General features: G+C 30.5%; 1 protein-coding gene across 1 annotated transcript in view; it reads right to left on the minus strand.

Annotated features, from left to right (window-relative positions):
* Window positions 1-2,630: 2,630 nt before the first annotated feature.
* LOC124364702 (thyroid receptor-interacting protein 11-like) overlaps window positions 2,631-23,574 on the minus strand; it is a 138,216-nt gene continuing 117,272 nt past the window's right edge. The window contains exons 17-20 of the mRNA XM_046820391.1: window positions 13,966-14,047; window positions 9,117-9,276; window positions 6,830-6,913; window positions 2,631-2,869 (exon numbers count right to left, since the gene is read on the minus strand). Coding sequence (XP_046676347.1) covers window positions 2,765-2,869; window positions 6,830-6,913; window positions 9,117-9,276; window positions 13,966-14,047 — 431 coding nt within the window. The 3' untranslated portion in view covers window positions 2,631-2,764. The remainder of the gene's footprint in view (window positions 2,870-6,829; window positions 6,914-9,116; window positions 9,277-13,965; window positions 14,048-23,574) is intronic.

The following is a 23,574-nucleotide window of genomic DNA, read 5'->3' on the forward strand; positions in this document are numbered from 1 at the left end:
TTCCTCTTTTTTAATAATTCTGAAATTAAATTTTTCTCATTAATGTACAATGGCAGTTTGGGCCTACACAAAGTTTACACACACCATATAGACATTCTTACTAATATTTAACTTTAACAGACCAACAAATATTAAGTCTTGCTTTTAGTTATGGCTGATATCCTGAAGCATGATAAATTTTATTCTTTGATGATAAAAATGCAAGTCTATAGTTACTTTGTATTAGTAAGTCATTACAATCAATGATTTATTTGTTGACAATATTTGTTAAATTCATCAGAATACTTATAAAGGAAAATGCAATATAGTATAGAAGTGATCAATAATAGATTTTGTAGCAATATATCTTCTTTATAGTAAGAATGCGCTAATCAACGTTAAATTTAAAATGGAAAGAAACTGAACACATTTTACAAGCCTTGCAATAATTACTGTTTTAGCTCGTATATCCAGGAATGTCTAACATAATTATGTTAAATTTAATGTAAATACTGTTGAAAATGTAGAATCAAACCATACTTACAAGTAAGAAATGTATTGGTTGTACCAGCACACCATTTAAAATATATTAAAAAAGTTGCAAGGAAGCTAGATTTCTCACTTTCCTGTACTAGAAATCTGGCAAACAAAAGATGTTTACCGTTTAGATAAAAATTAAAAAATGTATTAGACAGACCAATTTATACTTTTAATGACTTCTTGTACATTAGATCATCTATTTTTGTAATTTAATGGATATATTTCAAGTATGGGAAAATATGTTACAGGCATTATATTTTACTTTGATTCCATTCTTATAACATGTTACAGTAATGAGTAAAGCAGATTGATTGATCATCAAGAGATTTTAATAAGTGATTTTAGAGATTTATTGGAAATATCCTATATGTAGCTGATTTTTTTTATATCTGTTGTCAGCTTATTTCAAAATATACAGGTTGTTCCATAGGAAGTGGCTCACATACTGTATATTGTTATGGAGTGTATTATAGTATTATCCTAAATAGTACAAAAACCTTTTATAAAATACATGAACATGAACCAGAATAACAATTTGTCTACTTACAGCATTTAAAACAAACATCAATTTTGTGTTGGAATAATACAATAATTCATATATTGAATTAATATTTACTATAAATAACATTTATTGTTTTTATAAAATATGTTCACATTTAAGAAACTTGAGAATCAAAACCCAGGCTTACAGATTTTGGCACACTCTGTACTTGTAAATTAATTAAAATATTGTAACCTTTTGCATTTGGCATTGGACTTTACAGGTGGCCATGGTTGTTCTCTGGATCAGGTTTTTGATGCACAATGTTATGTCCAGTGACCAAGCAATACCATAGACTGGCAATCCCTACACAGAACACATCATGAGCGTTGAAGCCGATCTATGCCCACTTATAGGTTCCACCACTGGAACCTATGCCCGCTGCCGGCACAAGAGCAATTCGGATCCTTGCAAGCCTACGCACAAGAGAATCATGCAGACAAGCCTTTCAAGAACTGAAGATTCTCACTGTGGTCAACCTATACATCCTAGAAGCTGTGACCTACGTACACCTGAAATCACCCGATGAAGTGATGACTGGAGCACAGCAACATGACTACAACACTCGGCATGCTGCAAACTACCATCTTCCAGCTCACCGCCTAGCGCCCACGGAGAAGAAGCCAACGTATGTCGGAGCAAAGCTGTGGAACGCCCTCCCACTAGAACTGAAGAGGAGAGACCGGCTGCAGTTTGGACACAAACTAAAACTCTGGCTTCAAGACCATCCATTTTACACGATAAATGAATTTTTAAATTGTACTGTTCTCTAAGAATATATTCAATAAAGAATTATTATTATTATTATTCGCCTTGTTTCAGTAACACTATTAGAACACAGTTAAGAGTTGAGATAAAATTGAGATATTTTGTACTATTAAATATCACACTAGGACCACGGCATTGGTATAAAACAAAAGTGGATAAATAATGTAATGGCTTGGTAGAAAAATATAAAAACCAAGTAAAACGAGTTTACATTTAAATTTTGAACATGAAAAAGTTAGTCAGCTACTACTTTTTTTATTTATTTGTCAGCGGAAAGTTTGAGATGATAAATAATTTTGGTGAGAACAATTTTGATTACTTTTTGGGATGATCTGTTTGTTTAGAAACGCAATTGGAAAAAAATCGCACTTTACAATGCAGCGCCCAGTATGGGGCTACGTTGCGAGCTGGACCCAATGAATTGGAACCTCGATTTTGTAAATTTGTACAAAATGTAACCACATACATAAATTTATCACTTTCCAAAATAATGATTTATAATCAAATAACTATAATAATGGTGATTTAATATAAGCTGAAAATCAACCAATCAACGATTAGTATGACTATTTTATAGTGACCTTCTTCTTTGTGGTGGCCTTTTTTGATAGTTTGATGATGTCTTCTTTTCTGAAGCTATTTTCTTTTCAGATTATTTATTCCTACATGTTAGTCATGATACTGACCATGTATGTCTAAGAACTAGGAATATATATATATATATATATATATATATATATATATATATATATATATATATATATATATATATATATATTGGAAGAGTACAATAAAGAACTAGTTAATCATAATAGTATATTTATTTAAAAATTGGGTTTTATTTAGTGATAATTATAATAAGAACAACAATAATCAAATATATTATACAATATGATACAAAGATGCTTCAGCTAAATAGAATAAATGAGTAGACAATCAAAGATCCTGTTTAAGAACATCCTTGAGCACAGAGCCGCTGGTGCGCCGGGCTGGAGGTAGACCGATCTCATTCACTGAAGTTTTACGACTCCTAGATGTTCCCTGAAACAAGATATTACATTTGGCGATTGGTTAAGTGTTTACAATTACATATATTTACGCAAAGTATTTTTCTTACCATACATATCTTACCATACTTGTCAATAAATCTATGGTTATTTCAAACAACAAGAACATGTGATTTTGAGATGTATAGAAATGTATTGAGGTAAAGACTGGAACTTCGACCAGTCTGCACAACAATTAACTGATTTGAACATTTTCTCCAAGGATTGCCCTGGTCACAATTATTTCATTCCATTTATTGCATCACATGGGTTTACATTTTCACAAGCATTGCTTGAGTAAACATATAATTTATCAAGACAATTAAAATTAAGACAACTTATATCATATGCAATTATTGACACTAAGTGAAGATTCTTAGTTAAATTAAAAGACAAAATTGTAAAATGCTACAACTGAATCAAATAAAATGTTTGGACCAAATGAATTGTCTATCTTGACAAGACTAAGAATAACAAAAATGTTTTTATTTTTTCTGGTACAAACAAGGGTTATTCTAAAAGTAAGGTCCGATTCACCATAACTGTTTGAATTTAGTGCCAAAGACAAAACACGCATGTGTGCCGACTCCCAGTATTACTGTTGCTGTGTGTTGTTTATGGGAAAATGTATATGATGAACCACGCTCTGGTCGACCATCAATCATTTCAGAGATTTGGTCAGTATGGTAAAAAAAATCGTGAAAATAAACGATTTAATATTTCAGGTTTAGAAATGGATTTCCCGAATGTGAGTAGAACAACTTTGTACAGAATTGTGTCTTCAAAAATTGAGCCCTCGTTGGGTTCCCAGGCTGCTTGCTGAGTTCTAACGAATGAAAAGAATGGCTTCTGCTCTAGCTTTTTTGAAGCGATATCATAAGGAAGCTGACAGTCTTTTAGACTATATTTGCACAGGGGATGAGACATGGGTTTCTCACATAACCCCCAAGTCTATAAACGTCAGTGAAGGTCAAGGTAAAGCAAACAATCTCAACACGCAAGGTTATGACGACCATGTTTTAGGATAGACTTCTGACTTCTGTATTGTTAGTCGACTTTGTGAAAAGAGGGACAACGATCAATAAAGCAGCCTACTGTGCTACCTTGACTAAACTTTGACGTGCAATCCAGAATAAGCGACATGGTCTTTTGTCGTCTGGAGTGTTGTTGTTGCATGACAATGCCAGATCCCATACTGCGAAAGAAACACAAACTCTAATCAAGAAATTTGGATGGAAACAGATAGAACACCCACCGTACAGTCGGGACTTGGCACCAAGTGATTTCCACTTGTTCCGCTACCTAGGGGAGTGTCTTGGTGGCAAGTGCTTCAACACAGATGTTGAAGTGAAAAAAGCAGTTAAAGACTGGTTATCTTCACAGGCAGCCGATTTCTACAACTTAGGCATTCAAAGGCTTGTTGAACAATGTGAAAAATGTACTAATTTTTATGAAGGATGTACTGAAGACAACAAAGGTGAAAAATATGAAAAATGCAAACTTTTATAAATACATTATTAAGTATAGTATTAAAATAAATATACATAGTTTTTATCCTCATTTTCAACAACATTTTCTACAACATAACACTATTTAATAATAATTTCATTGGGTAAACAAATTTAAAAAGTAATTTGTATTACCATTAGTTTATTATATGAACAAAACACAATTTTAATGTGGAAAACAACATTTTCCAGTTTGTTACTTTATTTACTTTAAGAATACAAAATTTCATGTTGATTGTTTGACAAATAAAGATAAAAAACACAAAGAAATTATCTGTCTGACGACAAATTTAAAGTGACATGATGTGATAGCTGTTATGCGGTAAAATAGAAGTAGATAAATTATATTACTAACTTGACTGCAAAAAATATTTTTAGGAAGGTCATAGGTTGGCATAGAAAATTGTAATTTTAGAATGTTTCCTGACTCATAAACATTAAGCGAGTCATACATATAGCTCACTTGTCCTAAGAGGGTTAACCCATTGGGGAAGACATAAACGTTGGCTATGAACCGAAGAGTCCTGAACTGAATGACGAGCTACGTGCTGGTTACACATTCTATGTTTAGTCACTTTTTTTGTTCGTTCTAGTTCTGAAAATATCCTACAGATATCGTTGTCTTTACTGGTTTCTTTACTAAGAAGATAATAAATTTCATTTCATTTTGTTGATCAGCTGCTAAATACGAGGTTAGGTGTGTTACTTGCTTTTGTTTAGTTGTAAAAAACTTAAGGATTCTGTTGTTGCTTTGTTATTAGACAGTAATTACAAGTGTAATAACAATGATAGTGAAGGAAGTGTGGAAGACGTAAATATTTCCTGTGCTCAAAAATCGTTTGCCGAAACACGGTTTGTGAGAGGATGGATTTACTCCAACGTCAAGGTGAAGGTTATTTTAAATTCTTTTACAATTGTGCAGTATTTTTATTATTTGTAAAGTAATTTTTTGAACAGTATAAAACAATCTGAATTTCTTAGGAAACTTAAGTAAAAGTCAAGCAAAATCATAAAAACATTACTCATAGCAATTTCCTTTATTTTATTTTTGAACTTATTACTTTAAATATACGAGGGGTATTAGAAAAATAAGGTTCCCATGATTTTTTAAAATAGACAGCTCTATATTTCTACTTAGTGTTATACATCAATTTAAAACTTAAAAGTTACGCTATTTTTCCACATAATCACCGTTTCTGTCCAGACACTTTTATAGACGATGCTCCAACTTTCCTATCCCCATGTTGTAGAATTCTGCCGCCAATCCTTTGAGGAATCGAGTAACCTCTTCCTTGACTTCATCATCGGTACTGAAGCGTTGGCCACCCAAGTGTTCCTTTAATTTTGGGAATAAGTGATAATCACTTGGAGCTAGGTCCGGGCTGTAGGGGTGATGGGGCACAATAGTCCAGCCAAAATTTTTCAGCAGTTCTTGATTTTGACGTGAGACATGAGATCGAGCGTTGTCATGGAGAAGCCTCACACCACTGTACAATCGTCTTCTCCGGCGGTTCTTGATCGCGCGTCTCAGTTTTCTTAATGTGTCGCAATATCTGTGAGAGTTTACTGTTGTTCCATGAGGCAAAAAGTCCTCAGGCAATATTGTCTCAACTTTTTCAACAACTCCATCTAAAACTGAAGGCCATCCACCTCGGTTTTTATCGTGAATTTCCATGCGGTCTTCACTGAATTCTCTACACCATTTCCGAACGTGTTGAACAGATATGCAGTTTCCCCCCATAAACTTCGATTAACTGACTATGAATTTTTTAATAGGTGAAACCTGTTTTGCATTTAAAAAACGTATCACAGCACGAATTTCGCATCTGGCGGTAACAACGATGGGGAGCTCCATCTTCGAAGGCAGCTAGGCCCGCACTGTTGGACGTAGCGAGGTGCGAGTGGTATGGATAGAGAGAGGGACAACTGATGAGTAAGGTAGTGTTGCCAGATTTTTCCCAACATATCGCATTCTGTCTCGGCGGCATAGGGAACCTTATTTTTCTAATACCCCTCGTATATGCATGAAGATTTTTATTTATGTGAAAAACATTGTCATATTTTAGGTAAAGTATGTTAGAGTTAATTTTCAAAAATTAAAAAATTTGTATAAAAGTATTTACAAAATTAACAATAAAAAAAAAAACAATAATTTTATTACAAATGTAATACTTAGTATATTAAATAAAGATTTTACTGTAAAGACAGTGGTAAAAAATGATTGCTCTATTATTTATTGATTTTGTTTTACATGACTTTAACCAAAGTCTTACATTTTACCCAATTTAATTTCTGCTACCAGTCATGCAGAGGCCTATGGAGTTTAGCTCCAGTTCACCTTCCTCTAAGTACAGCGTCTGGAATCTGACACTGTCACAGACATTGAATCAACCCTTCCCACCTTAGCTATATGTGTAATAATTATCACCTGAGTATAAACTTATTACCTCACTGTCTTGCAGTGGCAACCTCAGCTGAGGCTGAGGTCGGGATTCGTTTTCCAGAAATTGGATAAATGCCTCGGACAATGACTGAAACAAGTAAACAATGGATTATACACCACACAGAAAGACAATTTCACAATGGAGGGAGTTTAATGTTGTGAATATGGATATTGTAGGCACTATGCATAAGCATATGGGTAGCATCAGTAGTCACGGTTAGGACTGATCCTTTTTGAAGAGTATCTAGGGCCAGGCCTATTCACACGAAAATTGGCTGTGAAAGTGAGCATATCTCTGATTATATTAGTTAAACAAAAGATGACTCATCCAATGCTATAAATTAAGGCATGGTAAAAGTGAGCGATCAGACTGCAATCTGTGGCATAAATATATTTTAATAAAAGAAAATTTCTAAAAATTTAAAAACTACCATAAAACAACGAATTTTTTGTAAATTCTTCATCTCTAAGAGTACACGAAATTTTAAATATTTTTTTATATTCTTACAGTCTGTAAGTGACTATATATATAAGAAGAATACAAAAGATTTTTTTGTTTGAGATACAAATGTATAGCTTTTTGAGGTAGTGAGCACACTTGATTGAGCCGAAGCTAGTCACTATGAACGAGGTGACACCACTATGAACTCTAAAAAAACATCAAAGTTTGAGCAAACAAAGCAACCAGTTGACTTTGTACAATAAGAATTAGAAAAATAAATTTTAAATAGATCTTCATTATGTGTCTCTTTGGAAGAAATGTCTTATTTTGACCTCTAGAAGTATGTTGCATTGGTTTAAATACATCTTGTACAATAATGTAATACATACCAATTATTCTAATAATCATTAAATTTGGATAAACGTCAATAGCCTGATTTAATTTTCAATATAGATTGAATCACTTGCTCAATCTGTGACTCAAACCCAGGTCTCTCACTTGCCAGGCCAGTTCGTTACCACTACACCACAGAGACCTTGGGGTCGAGTCCCAACCGAGCAAGTACTTTTTGTGATTAAACCTTTATTGAAAATTATTCTAATAAATTACATATACTAAAAAAATGTTATTGCCTATATGAATACATTACAATGCATGATATGATTGACATAAAACAAAAATAATACAGTTAACTTTAAAATAAACTTATATTACTGTTTCAATTCAAAGTTTGATGCATTGGACCTGACATTTTGAAAAGTACGAGGGTCGTTCAAGATGTCCTTAAAAAAAGATAGAAAAACTAGTTTTTATGAATTTTTTTATTTTAAACTTAATCTTCTTTCAGCTCTATAAAATTTTTCAATGTGTTTTCAGAATATTTTAATCTGTCCAAAAATACATTTTTGGAATTTCTTCAAAATAAGCATTTGTTTACTAAATATCTTCCTCATTTAAAGTGAAGCGTCATCCGCCAAGCCATTTTTTCAAATTCAAAAACAGATAACAGTCATTGGGAGCCAAATCTAGTAAATAACGATTGCAGCATTTCAAACTTCAATTCAGCCATTTTGACCACCGAATCTTTATTGTTGTTCTTATTGTCCTCTGTTAGCAAAAGCAACACCCATCTCGCAGAAATTGTTTTTGCTAACAATTTTTCATGCAAAATTGAAGCGACTGCACCTGTTGATATCCCTGTAGCCACAACTATTTCACGCGCTTTAATTCATCGATCATTCAAAATCATTTCCTGGATTTTTTCAATAATTTTGGGAGTAGATACTTCCACTGGTCATTCCAATTTGTAGATGGACGGCCACGTTTAAACTCGTTTACGCAATTATAAACTGTTGCAAACACAAGAACTGATGTGCCATGAAATGCATCCGACTCAGATTTGATTTCTTTCGGTGTTAAGCCTTTCAAATAAAAATGTTTTATCATCACTCAAAACTCACTTTTCTCCATTATTATAAACAGACAAAAGTTGTTCACTTCAATCGTCAACAGCAACGAAACTATGTGATGGATGGATATGAAGTTTTGAAAGCTGCCAAGTCAATAATGCTGCTTATGAACAAATCTTTTTTTATCCTTCGAGCGCCATCTCTAGGATTTTCTAAGGACTTATTGAACGACCCTCGTACACAGTATGGTGGTCAAGGATAAAGTGAGAAATACAAACTAGACTAAATGAAGAATCATAATGAGATAAGATAAAATGGAATATAACAGGATGGTTTGGGCAAGTAAAACGTATGTAGAAGTTTGGGAGCTCTGTAAGAAATAATAATAATTAACTATAATTTATTAGTTTCACAAAATCCAGCAGTGGAGAAGAACTGACCTGCTGCTTGAGTCCATTGTACTTGGTGTTAGGGTCAAGACCACTCTTCTGACGGTCATCTGCCGTGAAGTCCAGCACCGTGGCTACGATGCCAAGAGCTTGCTGCCGACTGCTGGGAGGTGCTGATAGGTAGCCCACCACCAGGTTACGCACCAGGCATCTGTCAACATAGTTTGGATGACAACAAGTCAGGAAAACATTGTCATCATACTTGTATCTGCATCTTTCGTATCCTACGTGCTCCAAATTTATTTTGAGACTCGAGTAATTTAGATTTTATGAGATGTAACTCCTGTCCTAACACAGGCCAAGAAGCATTTATAGAATTTAAATATAAAATGAGTAAAATAAATGCAGAATATTAAAAAAAAAAAAACAAATATAATAGTTTTTGAAAAAATTACAAATTGAAACAAAATTATGTTTACAGAAAAAGTATACACATGGGGTTAAAATATGGTATTTAAGCAAAATTGAGAACAGGCAGTTCAGAGCAAATTTTGTCATGAATACAGAAATATCTATAATGGGTCATATAATTCTGTAAGTAGATGTGTAGTTTGTTTAAAGATTATCTCAACTAGGAAACAAGACAATAGCACTCGATTGTATGTAATTATACCTGAAAAACAGAAATCAAATAACTGCAATAAAAGAAAATCAATGAAATTTATATCAATCTGAGAAAACACCATATAGAGTTCCTCAGGATAGTTTGAGATAGTTAACATATCATACTGAGGTATGTACCTATATGAAGATGTAAGTTTATTGAATATATATATATATATATATATATATATATATATATATATATACCAATATGACAACATGGTTTAAAGCTGTTATCATACATTATTTTATTCATAAGATATTTTAGAGCGGCCATTTATTCAATTTTTGTATTGTTTACTATTCGCTGAGAACCTCAATGTGGGCCATGTCTTGACAAAGTAAACCTGCTCTAAATTTATTATTCAATTTAAACCATTTTGGTGTCATTTAATTTTTAATCAAATCCACAAAAAATTTTATTTCTGTAGTTAATTTGTAAATTTGCTGGTTTTTTTATAAATTCAAATTTTAAAATTTCAATGGCCACCATTTTGAAAGTATTAAAGATAATATCATTATTTTTGTTAGTAACTGGCCTTGTTACCATAAACATTCGACCCAAATTTTGTAGGATTTAATTTATTAGTTTTCAAGATATTGCCTTTTTAATTAAAAACACATACAGACAGACAGATGTAAAACTAAGCATTGGAGATCCATGTTCATATGGTGAAATATGTTTGTCTTGACTTGAGCAATAATGTGATAAAGCTTTGTCTGGAGAGTTATGAAACATCCTGTATAAGTACCAGTAGGATAATGTGGATTAAAATTTCATATGTTCTCAGTTTATTTCAAAATTTATGTATTCTGCAATTTTCTTGTTGCCATCATGGTTACCTATAAAACGAATGTAAAAGTATTTGCTACTGCTCAGCCAAATTCCATGGAATGAAAAACAAAATCATTGAACTTAATATTTTATACATGTATTGTATAATCATCTTTAAGTTGTAAACACTTATTGAGCTTTTAGTTAACATGATCCACCCTGGTCAGGGTACGTAACTGATCATACACATTTTATTTAAGAATACATTCATATTTAGAACAAGAGAAAACTTAATTGAAACAAGTAATTATTATCTCAGAATTGTGTATCAGTGCATGTCACGAGAACTTGAAGCCAGCAGCGTTAAATTAGAAACACGGTAATGCCAATTAATTTTGCCACGGTAATAAAATAATACAATATCATCAGTGACAATAGTCGATATTGATAAGGCCTATACAGCATAACGTGACACGCTGCTTGAGTTTGCATGGTTTATAAAGTAAATATAATTGTAAATTGTCTCTCAGCTTCTAGACTATAATTTATTGATTCTCATATTGCCTCAAATGATAACTAAACATGATCTTGTGCCTTGGCAGTCTAGTGATGTCTACTATATTTACTTTGAACAAGGAATGGTATCAAAGAATGGATTAAAATTATGCTATAAACAAAAAGAGAATATTTTTCTTATTTGGTTTACTAGATTGACAGATGTGCAGCACAATCCACATAAAAATCATGTATTGCTTATGATAGGTTTACAGATGTTCATATATAACATCACATCATATGTTCATATCTGTAGCATTTCCAAATAATTTAAAAAAATATAAAAAACAAAAAGGTAGTAAGGAAGAACTAAAGAGTTAGAAAAACCATTTGTTTTAAATATTCTAGACAAATATTTAAAAAAAAATGCAATAATGTAGTGTTTTTTATTTAAATGGAATCTTATTACAGAAAAAGATATTTTAGTATGTGTGCCTGAGTTAAGTTTATCTCAAAGTGAGGATTTATATTGTACTTCAAATAAATTGGTAAAGGCCATAATTATGCAGAATACTACGAAATATTTCACTTTTATACAATTTTACTGGTTCCTATCTGTAGAAAAATATTTTAATTCTTTGTGAAAGTGTAACTGTACATCTATTGCCTGTATAATATTTTTTTCTGTATTAAACAGTATCGTTTTCTTACCTATTTAATGTATTATAAAGACTGATAGTTCTGCAATTGATACTTTTGATAATTCTGTAATTTGTTGGATTTTTAAAGAAAATTAATTACCTCTGCCACTTTAATTAATGTGTCAAAGGCTTTTGACTGCATTTCTCATAAAGTACATTTAGAAAAATTGTACTTTGTTAGTGTGTTAAAAGTAGAGAATTAAAATGTCTGTCTTCCTATTTATCTGACAGGCAACAAATGGTAGAGTAAGGGAAAGATAGATTAGGTTTCAAAAATATAAAGACTGGTGTACCACAGGGCTCAGTGTTGTGTCCTTTTTTATTCATTATAGTTGTCAATGATTTTGCTTCAGAAATACCATGTAATATGCAGGTGATACCATTTGTTTTTCACTAGACCATAACATTAGTACTAATTTTGATTCAAACAAATTACTTGGAATACATCTGGATAGTAAATTAAGTTTGGAGTGCCATACTCAAAATTTCTGTCCTAAATTAGCAAGAGTAGCATAATTGTTATGTACATTTATATTTTATGAAACATCATACAAACTTATCAACAATGAAGACGGACCAATTCAAAATTCAGTTTTACTCTCATCTCAATTTATAAAGAAATTAAAAATGTAATTCTGATTAAATATTTTATACTGGCTAACCATACATCCAAATTGTTAACCATATGTTATTATAAAATTAATTATTATTTAAAAATGTAAACATTTGATAATTTGTGAAGTGCCTGATGATGGAATCTTTGATTCAGAAAGGCCTTGCACAGAATAAAAATTATATATTGGAAAATGTTGAATTTGTTTATACTAGTGATAGTACAATAAACCCTTTTTTCCAATGCTCCAAGATTCTACATCATACATGCTGTTAACAGCTTATTATGCTTAATGCCAAGGAATAATTCTTTGGGGTAACATCAGTGCAATTCAAAAGTATTTTTGTGGCAAAAGAAAGCTATGAGAATTATAAAAGTTCTGTCCAGAAGATTCACATTTTCCTTTTTTAAAAACAAAATGTTGAAATATTTAGTTGAAAATACTGTCACAGTTATTGTAAAAGAAAACATTTTATGTCAGATTTATTAAGCATACGTCAATACAAAACTCAATCAAGCCATATATATTTTAAAATAAAATGATTAAACAACCTATCACATATAACTTAGTAGTAGGGTATTAACAAATTTCAACTCATTATTATTAAGTTTTAGCTACACTTAATTTTTTTAAACCACAAAACCTTACGTAATATGATAGAAATAACATTTTAAAATGATTAATTCATTTTTAAACTATGACTATAAGCGCTCAGATATATTGTTAAAATTTATAATATTTAAACATTTTTATATCTTTTATATAGATATCAATTAATTTTTAATTGAAAAAATTTAAATAAAATATAAGCTGAATATTACTTGTCTTTGGATTTCAATATATTACTCTGATAACACCAATTGCACTTTTGTGTATTCAAAGACAATAAAAATGTTGATCATGAGGTATTCTAGATAATATTAATGATTATTCATGATTACTCTTGTTACTTACAAGTTAATATTTTGAAGAAAACTTACATTTGTTTAATACAAAATAAACTACCTCTGACAAACATTAGTGAATAAAATAAAATAAATTTCTAGTTTCTTATAAATAAAATATTAATAAAAAAGTGAATTTTATTTTGATAATTGTTTTGTTTTAATTTGTTGAATCTTATTTCAAGACAGTACATTTTTATATTGTTTAATCATATTTATCATTTTAAGCAGTGAATAGTAGGTATAATTAATTTTAAATATTTGTACTTCAACACATTTTAAACTTTTAGAATGGTTTACTTTTTCATTCCAAATGGGAGTACATTATTTATAATTTCCATATTGAATATTGAAGCTACACTCATAATTTATTCAAAAAGTGGTACTTTCATAATTTTCGTGTGTATAGTGTAATTAACCATAAAGAAATAATTGCATTTTAAAGCTTTATTAAAAATAACACATTACATCCTATATTTAACTTAGTAAAATTCCTTAAACTTAAATACCTTGCTACTCAAAACATAAGAATGGATCAATCTCTGTATATCATTGGTACACAATCCATTATATATATATATATATATATATATATATATATATATATATATATATATATAATAATACAAAAGTTGTATTAAAAGAGAGTTATTTTAATAAAACCTTAATACAATAATCAGCCAGCTTAAGTTTTTTACTCTAGCCTACCTGTCAACTTTTCCCTCAACGCTGACACTAGTAGCTTGAATTCTCTCCTCTGCCTTCTTGAGTTTCTCCGTCATCTCCGTTACTGACAAAAAATGGAAACATAGTGAGATTAAAAGATGTAACATTAATGCAAACCTAAAATCATTTCCATGAAATCTATAAAGTTAAACTAAAATAAGGAAACATTTGTTTTAAATACTAATTTTATTGACATTGAAAAATATAGTTGGAATTATAATTAGAGACGATTTGCAAGGAACTGAATTTGATTCAAAAAGATAATTTGAAAAATTGAAAAGCCTCTAAAAACAAAGTACTAAATTTGATTATTTAAAAATAAGATATTTTAGTTTGAAAGAATGTATAAATGAAAAAAATTAATGAAATTTCTCACAATGCAATAAAAATAAACAACAACAATAAAATAAACTTGAACAAAAACAAATCACAATAACGTGTTTAAGAATAAATAACAGTAGCAGTTACCTAGAATTAATTAAACTATTACTAATATTATTGAAATTAACAGAGAATCCTTTAAGCAGGAAAAAAGTCGTCTGTTATAATTTTTTAATGGTAAATGGCAACAAAAAGTTCCATTACATATTAATTTTGACTAATAGTAAAAATATAAATACAAACCTTATTAGTTCGATGGATACAAATGTTTACAAATATTTAAATATTCCATGATTTCAAATTGCTGAAGGGTTTCCTAAAGTGTGTTATAAATATTCCTAAATGTTCATCTAAACTATTCTAATGCACTTCTTTGAATTAACTAAAATAAAGACCTGACTGTCTGTGCTTTCATGTTAACAAAAACAAGTAAAAGATTTTCATATATTTTACAGATTGGTTGTAATAGATTGGTTCCATTATTGTATCAACTGTAAGGAACAAAAGTAAACACATTGTTTCTCAAAACCTACTTTGGCTGAATACAGTGACAAATAAAAGATGATATAAGATCTCACAAAGTAACAATAACCGATTTATTTCACAGCTCAAGTTTATCTTACTCTACAAAAAATTATTTTTTTTGTACAAGAAATTAAATTAGTATGCTTACTGTCATTCAAAATTATTTCATATGTAAACTACTCAGATTTAATTGATGTTGCATAGATGGGAATTTACTGTATATATGTTTTATTGGAAAAAAATAAATGAAACCAGTTAGTGGTACATTAACCCTTTGCAGACTAATGCGGATATATCCGATGAAGACTGTTTATAGCTGATGGTTTACGGATATATCCTCAAAATGAGAGCCAAACAATACAGATCTGTTTTCAATGTCAAACTTTTTAAAACAGTATTTGTCACAGGTAATTAAAGAAAATATATAAAAACTCTCTGTTGTGTGTTATCATTACATAGTGATGTTTGATCATATGTTCGTTCATATGTTCGTCATATGTTTGTTCATATATTTGTTCATGTTCATATGGCTGATGAATTCAAGCAACGGGCTAGCATCAAGTTTTATTATAAATTTAAGAAATCACCAACGGAAACTTTTGCAATGCTTCAAAAAGCTTTTGAAGAACATTCACAGAGCAGAATACAGATTTTTTAGTGGTACGCTCATTTCAAGAGTGGCAGAACTTCAATTGAAGATGATCATCGTTCAGACCGGCCTTCCATGCGCAAAACAGATAAAAACCAGTATTAGCTGTGGAAGCTGTCAAGAAATTTTAACTGAAAATCTAGGCATGCATCGAGTTGCCACAAAATTTGTGCCTCGGCAATTTGTGCCTTGTGCCGGGTCGATCAGCACAGTGTTGATGTGTGCAGTGAACTCAAAGAGACATCTGAAAGTCACCCCACATTCATATCCAGGATTATAACTGGTGATAAAAGTTGGTTTTATGGTTATGATCCAGAAACAAAACAGCAGTCATCAGTGTGGAAAAGTCCACAATTACCAAGACCAAAAAAATCAAGACAAGTGAGAAGTGCAACAAAAACAATGGTCATGGTTTTTTTGACATTAAAGGTATTGTCCATTGCGAGTTCATGCCACCTAGTGTTACAGTAAACTCTGATTTTTATTATGATGTTTTGAGGTTTTTGATGGAAAATGTCCATTGAAAAAGGTCTGATTTGTGGAAAAACAAAAACTGGCTGTTGCATCACGACAACGCTCAAGCTAAAGCTTCCATGAAAACACAGTTTCTGACAGAATACAACATGGCTACCGTTCTGGACTGGCCTATTCCCCAGATTTAACCTCTTGTAACCTTTCTCTCTTTCCAAAAATGAAAATGCATATGAAAGCAAAACTTGATGCAAGCCCTTGCTTGAATTTATCAGCCATCATAAAAATCGCTACGTAATGATAACACACAACAACAAAGCATATAACCTGCAGACATAATCTAACCACTCACAACAACGGAACTTGCACATAACGGAACTTGCACAACAACTCAGCGGCTATGGCGGCAAAGACTAATGGCGCGCCAGCTTGTATAGTTGTGTCCAAAAAAAAATGGAGAGTACAGTCCATTAACTTTCTGATCACACCTTGTATATTAACACGTCTCTTGCCATAAAACCTTCAACAAATTATTTGACGCCAATTCGCCATCGTATACCAACTTTTATTGTATGCCCTGAGCCTAAAAAACACACTTTGAAAAATTTAGACTGTCTGTGAAGGGTTAAGTTATGTTGTAAATGTGCGAGAAAAGTCTACTTATGCTATTTACAAAAATTCATTTGCTTTTTTTCAGTATTATAATTGGCCTCTTTGGCCACTATTTATAGTGGAGAGACCAAACCAAGGTTTAGTTGCTATCGTACACTTGAAGTACAGTACGGACGATGCGACGAGACGTAGTGAAGCTGTGGTGGGGTTATGTCTGAGCCTAAGTATAGCACAGGTACAGGTGGTACTCATGAACACCAGTACCTGATGGAATACTCAGGCCCAGACACACTTGTCATGCTGGCTCCATGCAGCCACGCTCATGCTTGACATGCTTCTACAACACTAATAATAAACTATGACTAAATAATACAATCAAGCACACACTAAACAAAATCACGTAAATAACTCACTTAAATTTTCCATTCATTATCAGTTGCTACTTTAGTTATTTGAACTGTTTAAATTTTGTTAACACAACAATGGTTGATAATTTAAATAAAATAGAAAAAATTCAATTTATATAATAAATGTATAAGAATGATTTTGCTCTCTCTAAGAAATAACAATCAAGGAAATGAATAATATAGATTGTGATAACAATTTTAATAGGAGATTTAAATAATAATGTGTCATTCAGTCACTAACCCCTTCACGGTTTTTTACGTAATATTACGTTTATAGCAATTGCGTAAAAGTGTGCTACCAACGTAATATTACGTATCATTATATTGTTCTTGTTTATTCTGTTGTCAGCTATAATATTGTGCAATAAATATTTCTCTGGCAACTGCGCGTCATGCAAATAGTTAGTGCGTTTCCTACTAGATGTCAGCACTTCCTATTTCTAGTATTCATTGTATTACAGAAATATCTGGTGCGCAAATAGATAATTGGATTCGTTTGCATGCTGATGACACGGATTTGGATAGTGAAAATGATAGATATTTAAAAAAATATATAAAAATACGAAAAGACACTAAAACTAACCTTTTTGCATAATAAAGTAAAAATCTAAACTTTTAAACTCATCTCTGCAAAAAGTACAGCAAACACATTTTAATTTTGGTTTTAAAAATAAAACCATTAAGGGGTTAAATGACATTGTTCTGTTATTTCAATGATATCCTAAAAAAATTGTATTAACAAAAATTGTTATTCTTTCTAACTTTTATAACATGTTCTTTATCTTATAAGTACCAAATCTTTACACAAATAACTAAGAGACATTTTTTAAAGTAAGTACTGTTTTGAATTTCTGTGACCGTAGTGCTACAGTTGATGTTCCGCACTTCTGCGGTGTCTAACTATATCTGTTGGTTTTTTAGTGCTAAAGATGCAAAAGATGTATATGGAATAAATATTATAGAGTAATGAAATGGTTCACAAATGGGTGAGAGCATTCAAAGATGGCTAAAGAAATGTTCACATCAATGAGTGGGAAACCCTAAGTTATCAGTGACAGTTTTGGTGCTGAGTGAATGAAAAGGTGAAACAGATGTTTGACAAATTTTTCTTTATCAGAGGAGTTAACTCAAGTTGCAAGAAGTATTCTTTATGACATTGTTATTGAACTAGTGAAAAAAGTTATTGTTTTCGATAATGCCATACAATTAACTAATGATCTCGACACAACATTTGGCTGGAAACAAGTTAATATAATCCATACAACCGTTATATATTACTCAGCAACTAACATGTGTTTATGCAAATGAAGAATCATCATGATGGTCAGTACCACGATGACATCAGCGTTAAAACAACCGTGTTGCAGTCGCTGTTGAATCTGGTGGCAAACTTCTACAACGGTACACAAAAGCTTCTGATTTGATATGACAAATGTCCTAATATTGGTGGTAATTATGTGTGATATAGATAAAGTGTGGGCTTTTATGTAAAAATAAAATTGTTACATTATTGTTACATAATTGTTTTATATATATATATATATATATATATATAATATATATATATATATATATATATAAACGGTACTTACTTTAAAAAAACCCCATACATTCAACATTTTATTAGTTTAAATGTGTGATTTGTAAAACAATTTCTTGGCGACTACCTATATTCTATTCAGAAAACCTGTGACATCTGAAGTATTAAGAACCTTTACAAACAACCCCACAGGTGGCCATGAAACTTAACTATGGAACTTATAGACAATGTTTACATAACTTATGTGTTATATAACGAAGCTTGTGGCAATGATAAATGATGAAACAAATTGACACTTGGTAAAATAATCTGTATTATAAATATATAGCTAAGTTCATTGGCCACCTTGGTACACAATTTTGTTCCCATATGGAAGCTATTATGTTTTCTTTAACTCACAACTTCGTTACACAGGGAAAGAAAAAAAGTGTTTTTAAATGCATTCGTTATTTCTTAAACTCTTTTATATATATAATATCTTTGTTTCTTGAACGGTAATGAGATATTTTAAAATGTAAATTCCATAAGAATTTTTCAGCCACCAAGAATGGTAAAAGAAATGCTGAATCAAGTTCAAACTTGGTACAAAATTAAACATTATAAGTGTTTTGGCTAATTTTATTGGCCAACTTAGTAAGGCATTTCATTCAAATATGGAAGCCATTCAAATTTAAAAAAATTCACAACTATGTTAATTATGGACTTAGAGAAAAATTATATTTGTACAAATGTAGTTTGAAATCGGTATTTCTAAAATAAGCCTTATTTAATATTTCAGTTGTCACGAATTCGACCTACTTCTTCTGAAACAGTCAAAATGAGTATTTTTTATTTCTTTATGAATTTAATTATGAACTATATTTCAAAGAAAAATTAAACAAAATGATTCTAAACACTGCATAAATGCATTTGTTAATTAGTGGACTGATGGTTTTAATACAGAACTATACATTTAAATATTCAATCTAATATTTGGATTTTGTAATAATCATACATAATTTAGCTTAAAAATTGTTTACTAACACAGAACATAAAAACACAAGTGTAAAAATGAATATTTATTCAAAGTCATGGATGAGATTTGTATCAAATTAACTACCACTAGTTGACTCAATGTGTGTGGGTTAAGCACAAGATTTTATTTTGCTTAAAATTACTGTTGTAAAAATTGAGTTCAAGATGCCTTGCATGAAAGATATATTGGCAAAACATTTACCATATATTATACAACAGTGCTTCTAATATAAACTGGTACAGTTTACACAAAATATTTCATAATTAGTAACGGATAAAGCTATAAACTGCCCTGTTTTATTTTTATACACATTTTCTTCAATAAAAACACACAATTTCTATCGGATCAATAGCTTCCTAGCGTATAATAATAAAGGGAAGATCTGCAATCCATAAAAAATTATTTGTGGACAACCTACTCTAAAGAGGGATTGCCGTAAAATATTTTTCTCCCTTAATGCTTTGTTAACCAAACAAATAAAAATCGACAGTGGGGAGAAAATTCTGCTAAATTAATTAAGGAACTCAATAACAACTAACATTTTCATGCTATTTTTGAAATAATATGTAATGCTGATCTGGAGGAGGGGATATTTCATACTACTCATCAAATTGTCAGATGTGCCCCTAAAAATTCTTTTCTGGATCTATCTCTGATGACTCGTCATCTTAACCTTAACCAAGGACAATGGTCGTAATTTTTTACTGCACTTTACATTGGCTATTACAAAATAGCTTACTCAAAGTTGAGTAGGAGATTAGACGCAAAGGATATCTTCATTCAGTAATAAATAAGTGCAAACACAGAAGAAAAATCATTCCTGTTTCAGTAAATTAGAACAGAGATAAATTTGCGTTTATGTCAATCCATTATGTAGTGGGATTTTTCCCCAAAACTATATTTACAATATAAAATGTAGTTGCAATAGGGAATTCATATATCTAACAAAAAAAAACCATTGAATGGAATGATAAAAGAACACAAAAAAAGCAAGAAAAAGGGGCTACAGAAAAGTAAAAAATTGCATATCATTGTTAGGCCATCATATGAACCTCATTTCTCAGGCTTTGTGCATTAAATTAGTAGACCAACCAATCAGTTGAAATTAGGCTGAATTCTGAAAAATTAACAAACAAGGAAATCTAACGTTTCAAACAGATTAGAGATTTGTAATAAACAAATACAGAGTACAATATTGTTTTGAGAAGTTCATCTAGAATGAACCAATAATAAAAAGGCCACTCCTGTTTCCTCATTTTTGCTACCATCTTGTTTCTGTCATGACAATCATAATTTACTATTGGCCTCTGGTCAGTTCTCTATTGTTGGTCAGAGAGTGCAGAACTGTTGTGACCTGTATTATTTAGTTAAGTTTTGATAATTAATGTTTTGTTTCATTAAGTGCATGTTTTAAAACTAGTTTGCAAGAAGTTAACACATGGTTGTGATTTGTGACTTATGCATGCCACAACATTTTGGTATGATTTGTTTCTTTTAACCTAGACTGTAGTTATAAGTGAGGTTAGTTATTCACACGAAGATGAGATCAGATTGCAGATCTTGAAATGTTTTTTGTTGTATCACTAGAGTCATGCCCAGAAAATCATGTTTCCCTCATACAACATGAGTCAAACAAAAGAATTTCCATATTATATTTGAAGCAATCTTGTATAGTTTATTAAACAAAAACATAATTAAACAGTATGCAACAGATAATAACCATGCCAAGCAAATGCATTTTCTTAACCCTAGATCTGGTATGCTACCCTAGAATTTAAGCAGCTATGTAGCTCGTATGTGATATGGTTACACGTGGAAGCAGATATTATTTGCTATTTATCAGCTTTTTTGAATAGAGATAAAACGTTTTTGGTATAAATTGAAGAAAGAGATTCCAGTGAAGAATATTATATAGGTTTTATCCACTCAGTTACATTCAATTCATAGCAGTAAAAAATATACTTGCATACATCGTATGTAATTCGAACTTAAGCACCACAGTAAATTCTCTCTGTTTTTGGTCTGACTAGATTAAACATACAAGTGAAATGCTATTATAACTACTGAAATGAAAAATTATTTTTCTTTAGGTTACCAAGATCAAAATAGTAAGTTATAAGATTAATCTATGTTTTTGTTGCATAGATTTACTTCTAAAAACATTTAATTTTAATCTTTTTCAAAATGGTACACGATCAGTGCACTGTTTTAATGTTTAAAGTTGTTTTACACTATTTGCACGAATACTTATTTTCTGTTTGCATTTAATAAACCATTATAGTAAAATATAAAAAATAGAGAATAAACAGAAGTCATGCAGTTTTAGTATTAAAAATGTTTAGTAAAGCAATCTGGTTATAATAAAATATAATATATTTATAATACATATTATGTATTATAATAAAATAATTTATATTATTTTATTCTTTAAATTTATATTTTCAAAATATTAGTTATTTTTAGTAACATGTTTTCTTGGCTATAAAAATAATAATTTTATGTTGAATAAGAATAAATTTATTCTAATTAAAAAACTAAAATCACTTTTCTACATTTCCACGGTACCTCAAAAAGCAGAAACATTATTTTTCCCATACAATTTTCAAAATCTTATATATTTTTAATTTAAAAAAATTATATATTCATTAAAATTGAAAAATAATAATTATAGAAAATAATATAATTGGAAAAATCTATATATTTTTTATGACTTAAAATGTTTTGTAAAAGCCTTAACTATACTGTATATAAAAAATTGGTTGAATTTTTAACAATGCACCAGATCTAGAATTAATATTAAATTTAAAAAATAACTATTCTCTAATTACAACAAACGTAGTAAACATTGCAGACTGCATTACATACTCTAGCTCAATTGAGAAACCATTACAAGGAGTATCCTTGAAACTAAAAATTACTAAAATGTAAGGAAATACAAAACTATAATAAATTATGCAATTAATGCCAAAATAACATAATAGATTAAAAACAAATTAATAATGTATATTTATATAAATGTGTAAAGTAAAATTATGTACAAAGAGTAATAATAAAAAAGAGAAAATAAAAGAAAAAAAAGACTGTAAAATCATTATCTGTCAAAATTAATTTACTGAAGGTTCAATAATGCAAATATGATTTTAACTTATAATGCATAAAAAATGTTATGTGTAGGACGAAATCACAAAGATAAGTAAAATGTAAATAAAATAAAATATATAAAAATAAAGTATACAAAATACCTATACATGCTGGGTAGAGCACAGCAAGATCAGGAGAGCAGAGCAGAGCAGCTGGCTACAGCCTCATACCAGCAAGCAATCTGAGGTTCCTATATCTCAGAATTACCAGCTGATATTCGACTATATAACCAGCATTGAAGGCAATCAGTGCAATTAGATTGGCCTCATAAAGTCTTGGAATAATGATCACCATACACTACAAGTGAAATAAAACTGGAAGTGAAAACAAAGGCTCCTCTTGTATTGCATTGTTCCACAACGAACCGTGCCTTATCAGCTGTGTGCTGTGCGTGTTCATTCAAAACATCACAGACAATGCTCCAATAGAAAACTAACGTATAAATCGCACAAAAAGTTCTGTTCAAGACAAAAAGTAAGTTAACAATCACAATATCATGCAGTAACTTGAGTCAAATTGATTTATCACACATCAATTGAGCCTCAGCACAAACAAGCTTACAGTGATGCACTAAAATATCACACAAATTTAAAATAAATTTTATGATAAAAACAAAAAGAATTATACAAATTTGTTCAATGGTTGATGCACTTAGCTTTTCCCCTAATGATTGTAAATTTAAAGAATACAGCCTCCCACTTTGTGTTAATGCCTTTGGGAAATAGCCACAGTACTCAATAAAGTAAGCATTAAAAAGGCGGTTTGCACATATTTCAAAGGTCTCGATGAGACAAAGAAAATATAGAAATTAAAATGCGAACAACTATGAAAAACTGATTAATTTAACTTT

Source organism: Homalodisca vitripennis, chromosome 6, assembly GCF_021130785.1.
Source record: "Homalodisca vitripennis isolate AUS2020 chromosome 6, UT_GWSS_2.1, whole genome shotgun sequence".
Classification (NCBI taxonomy): Eukaryota; Metazoa; Arthropoda; class Insecta; order Hemiptera; family Cicadellidae; genus Homalodisca; species Homalodisca vitripennis.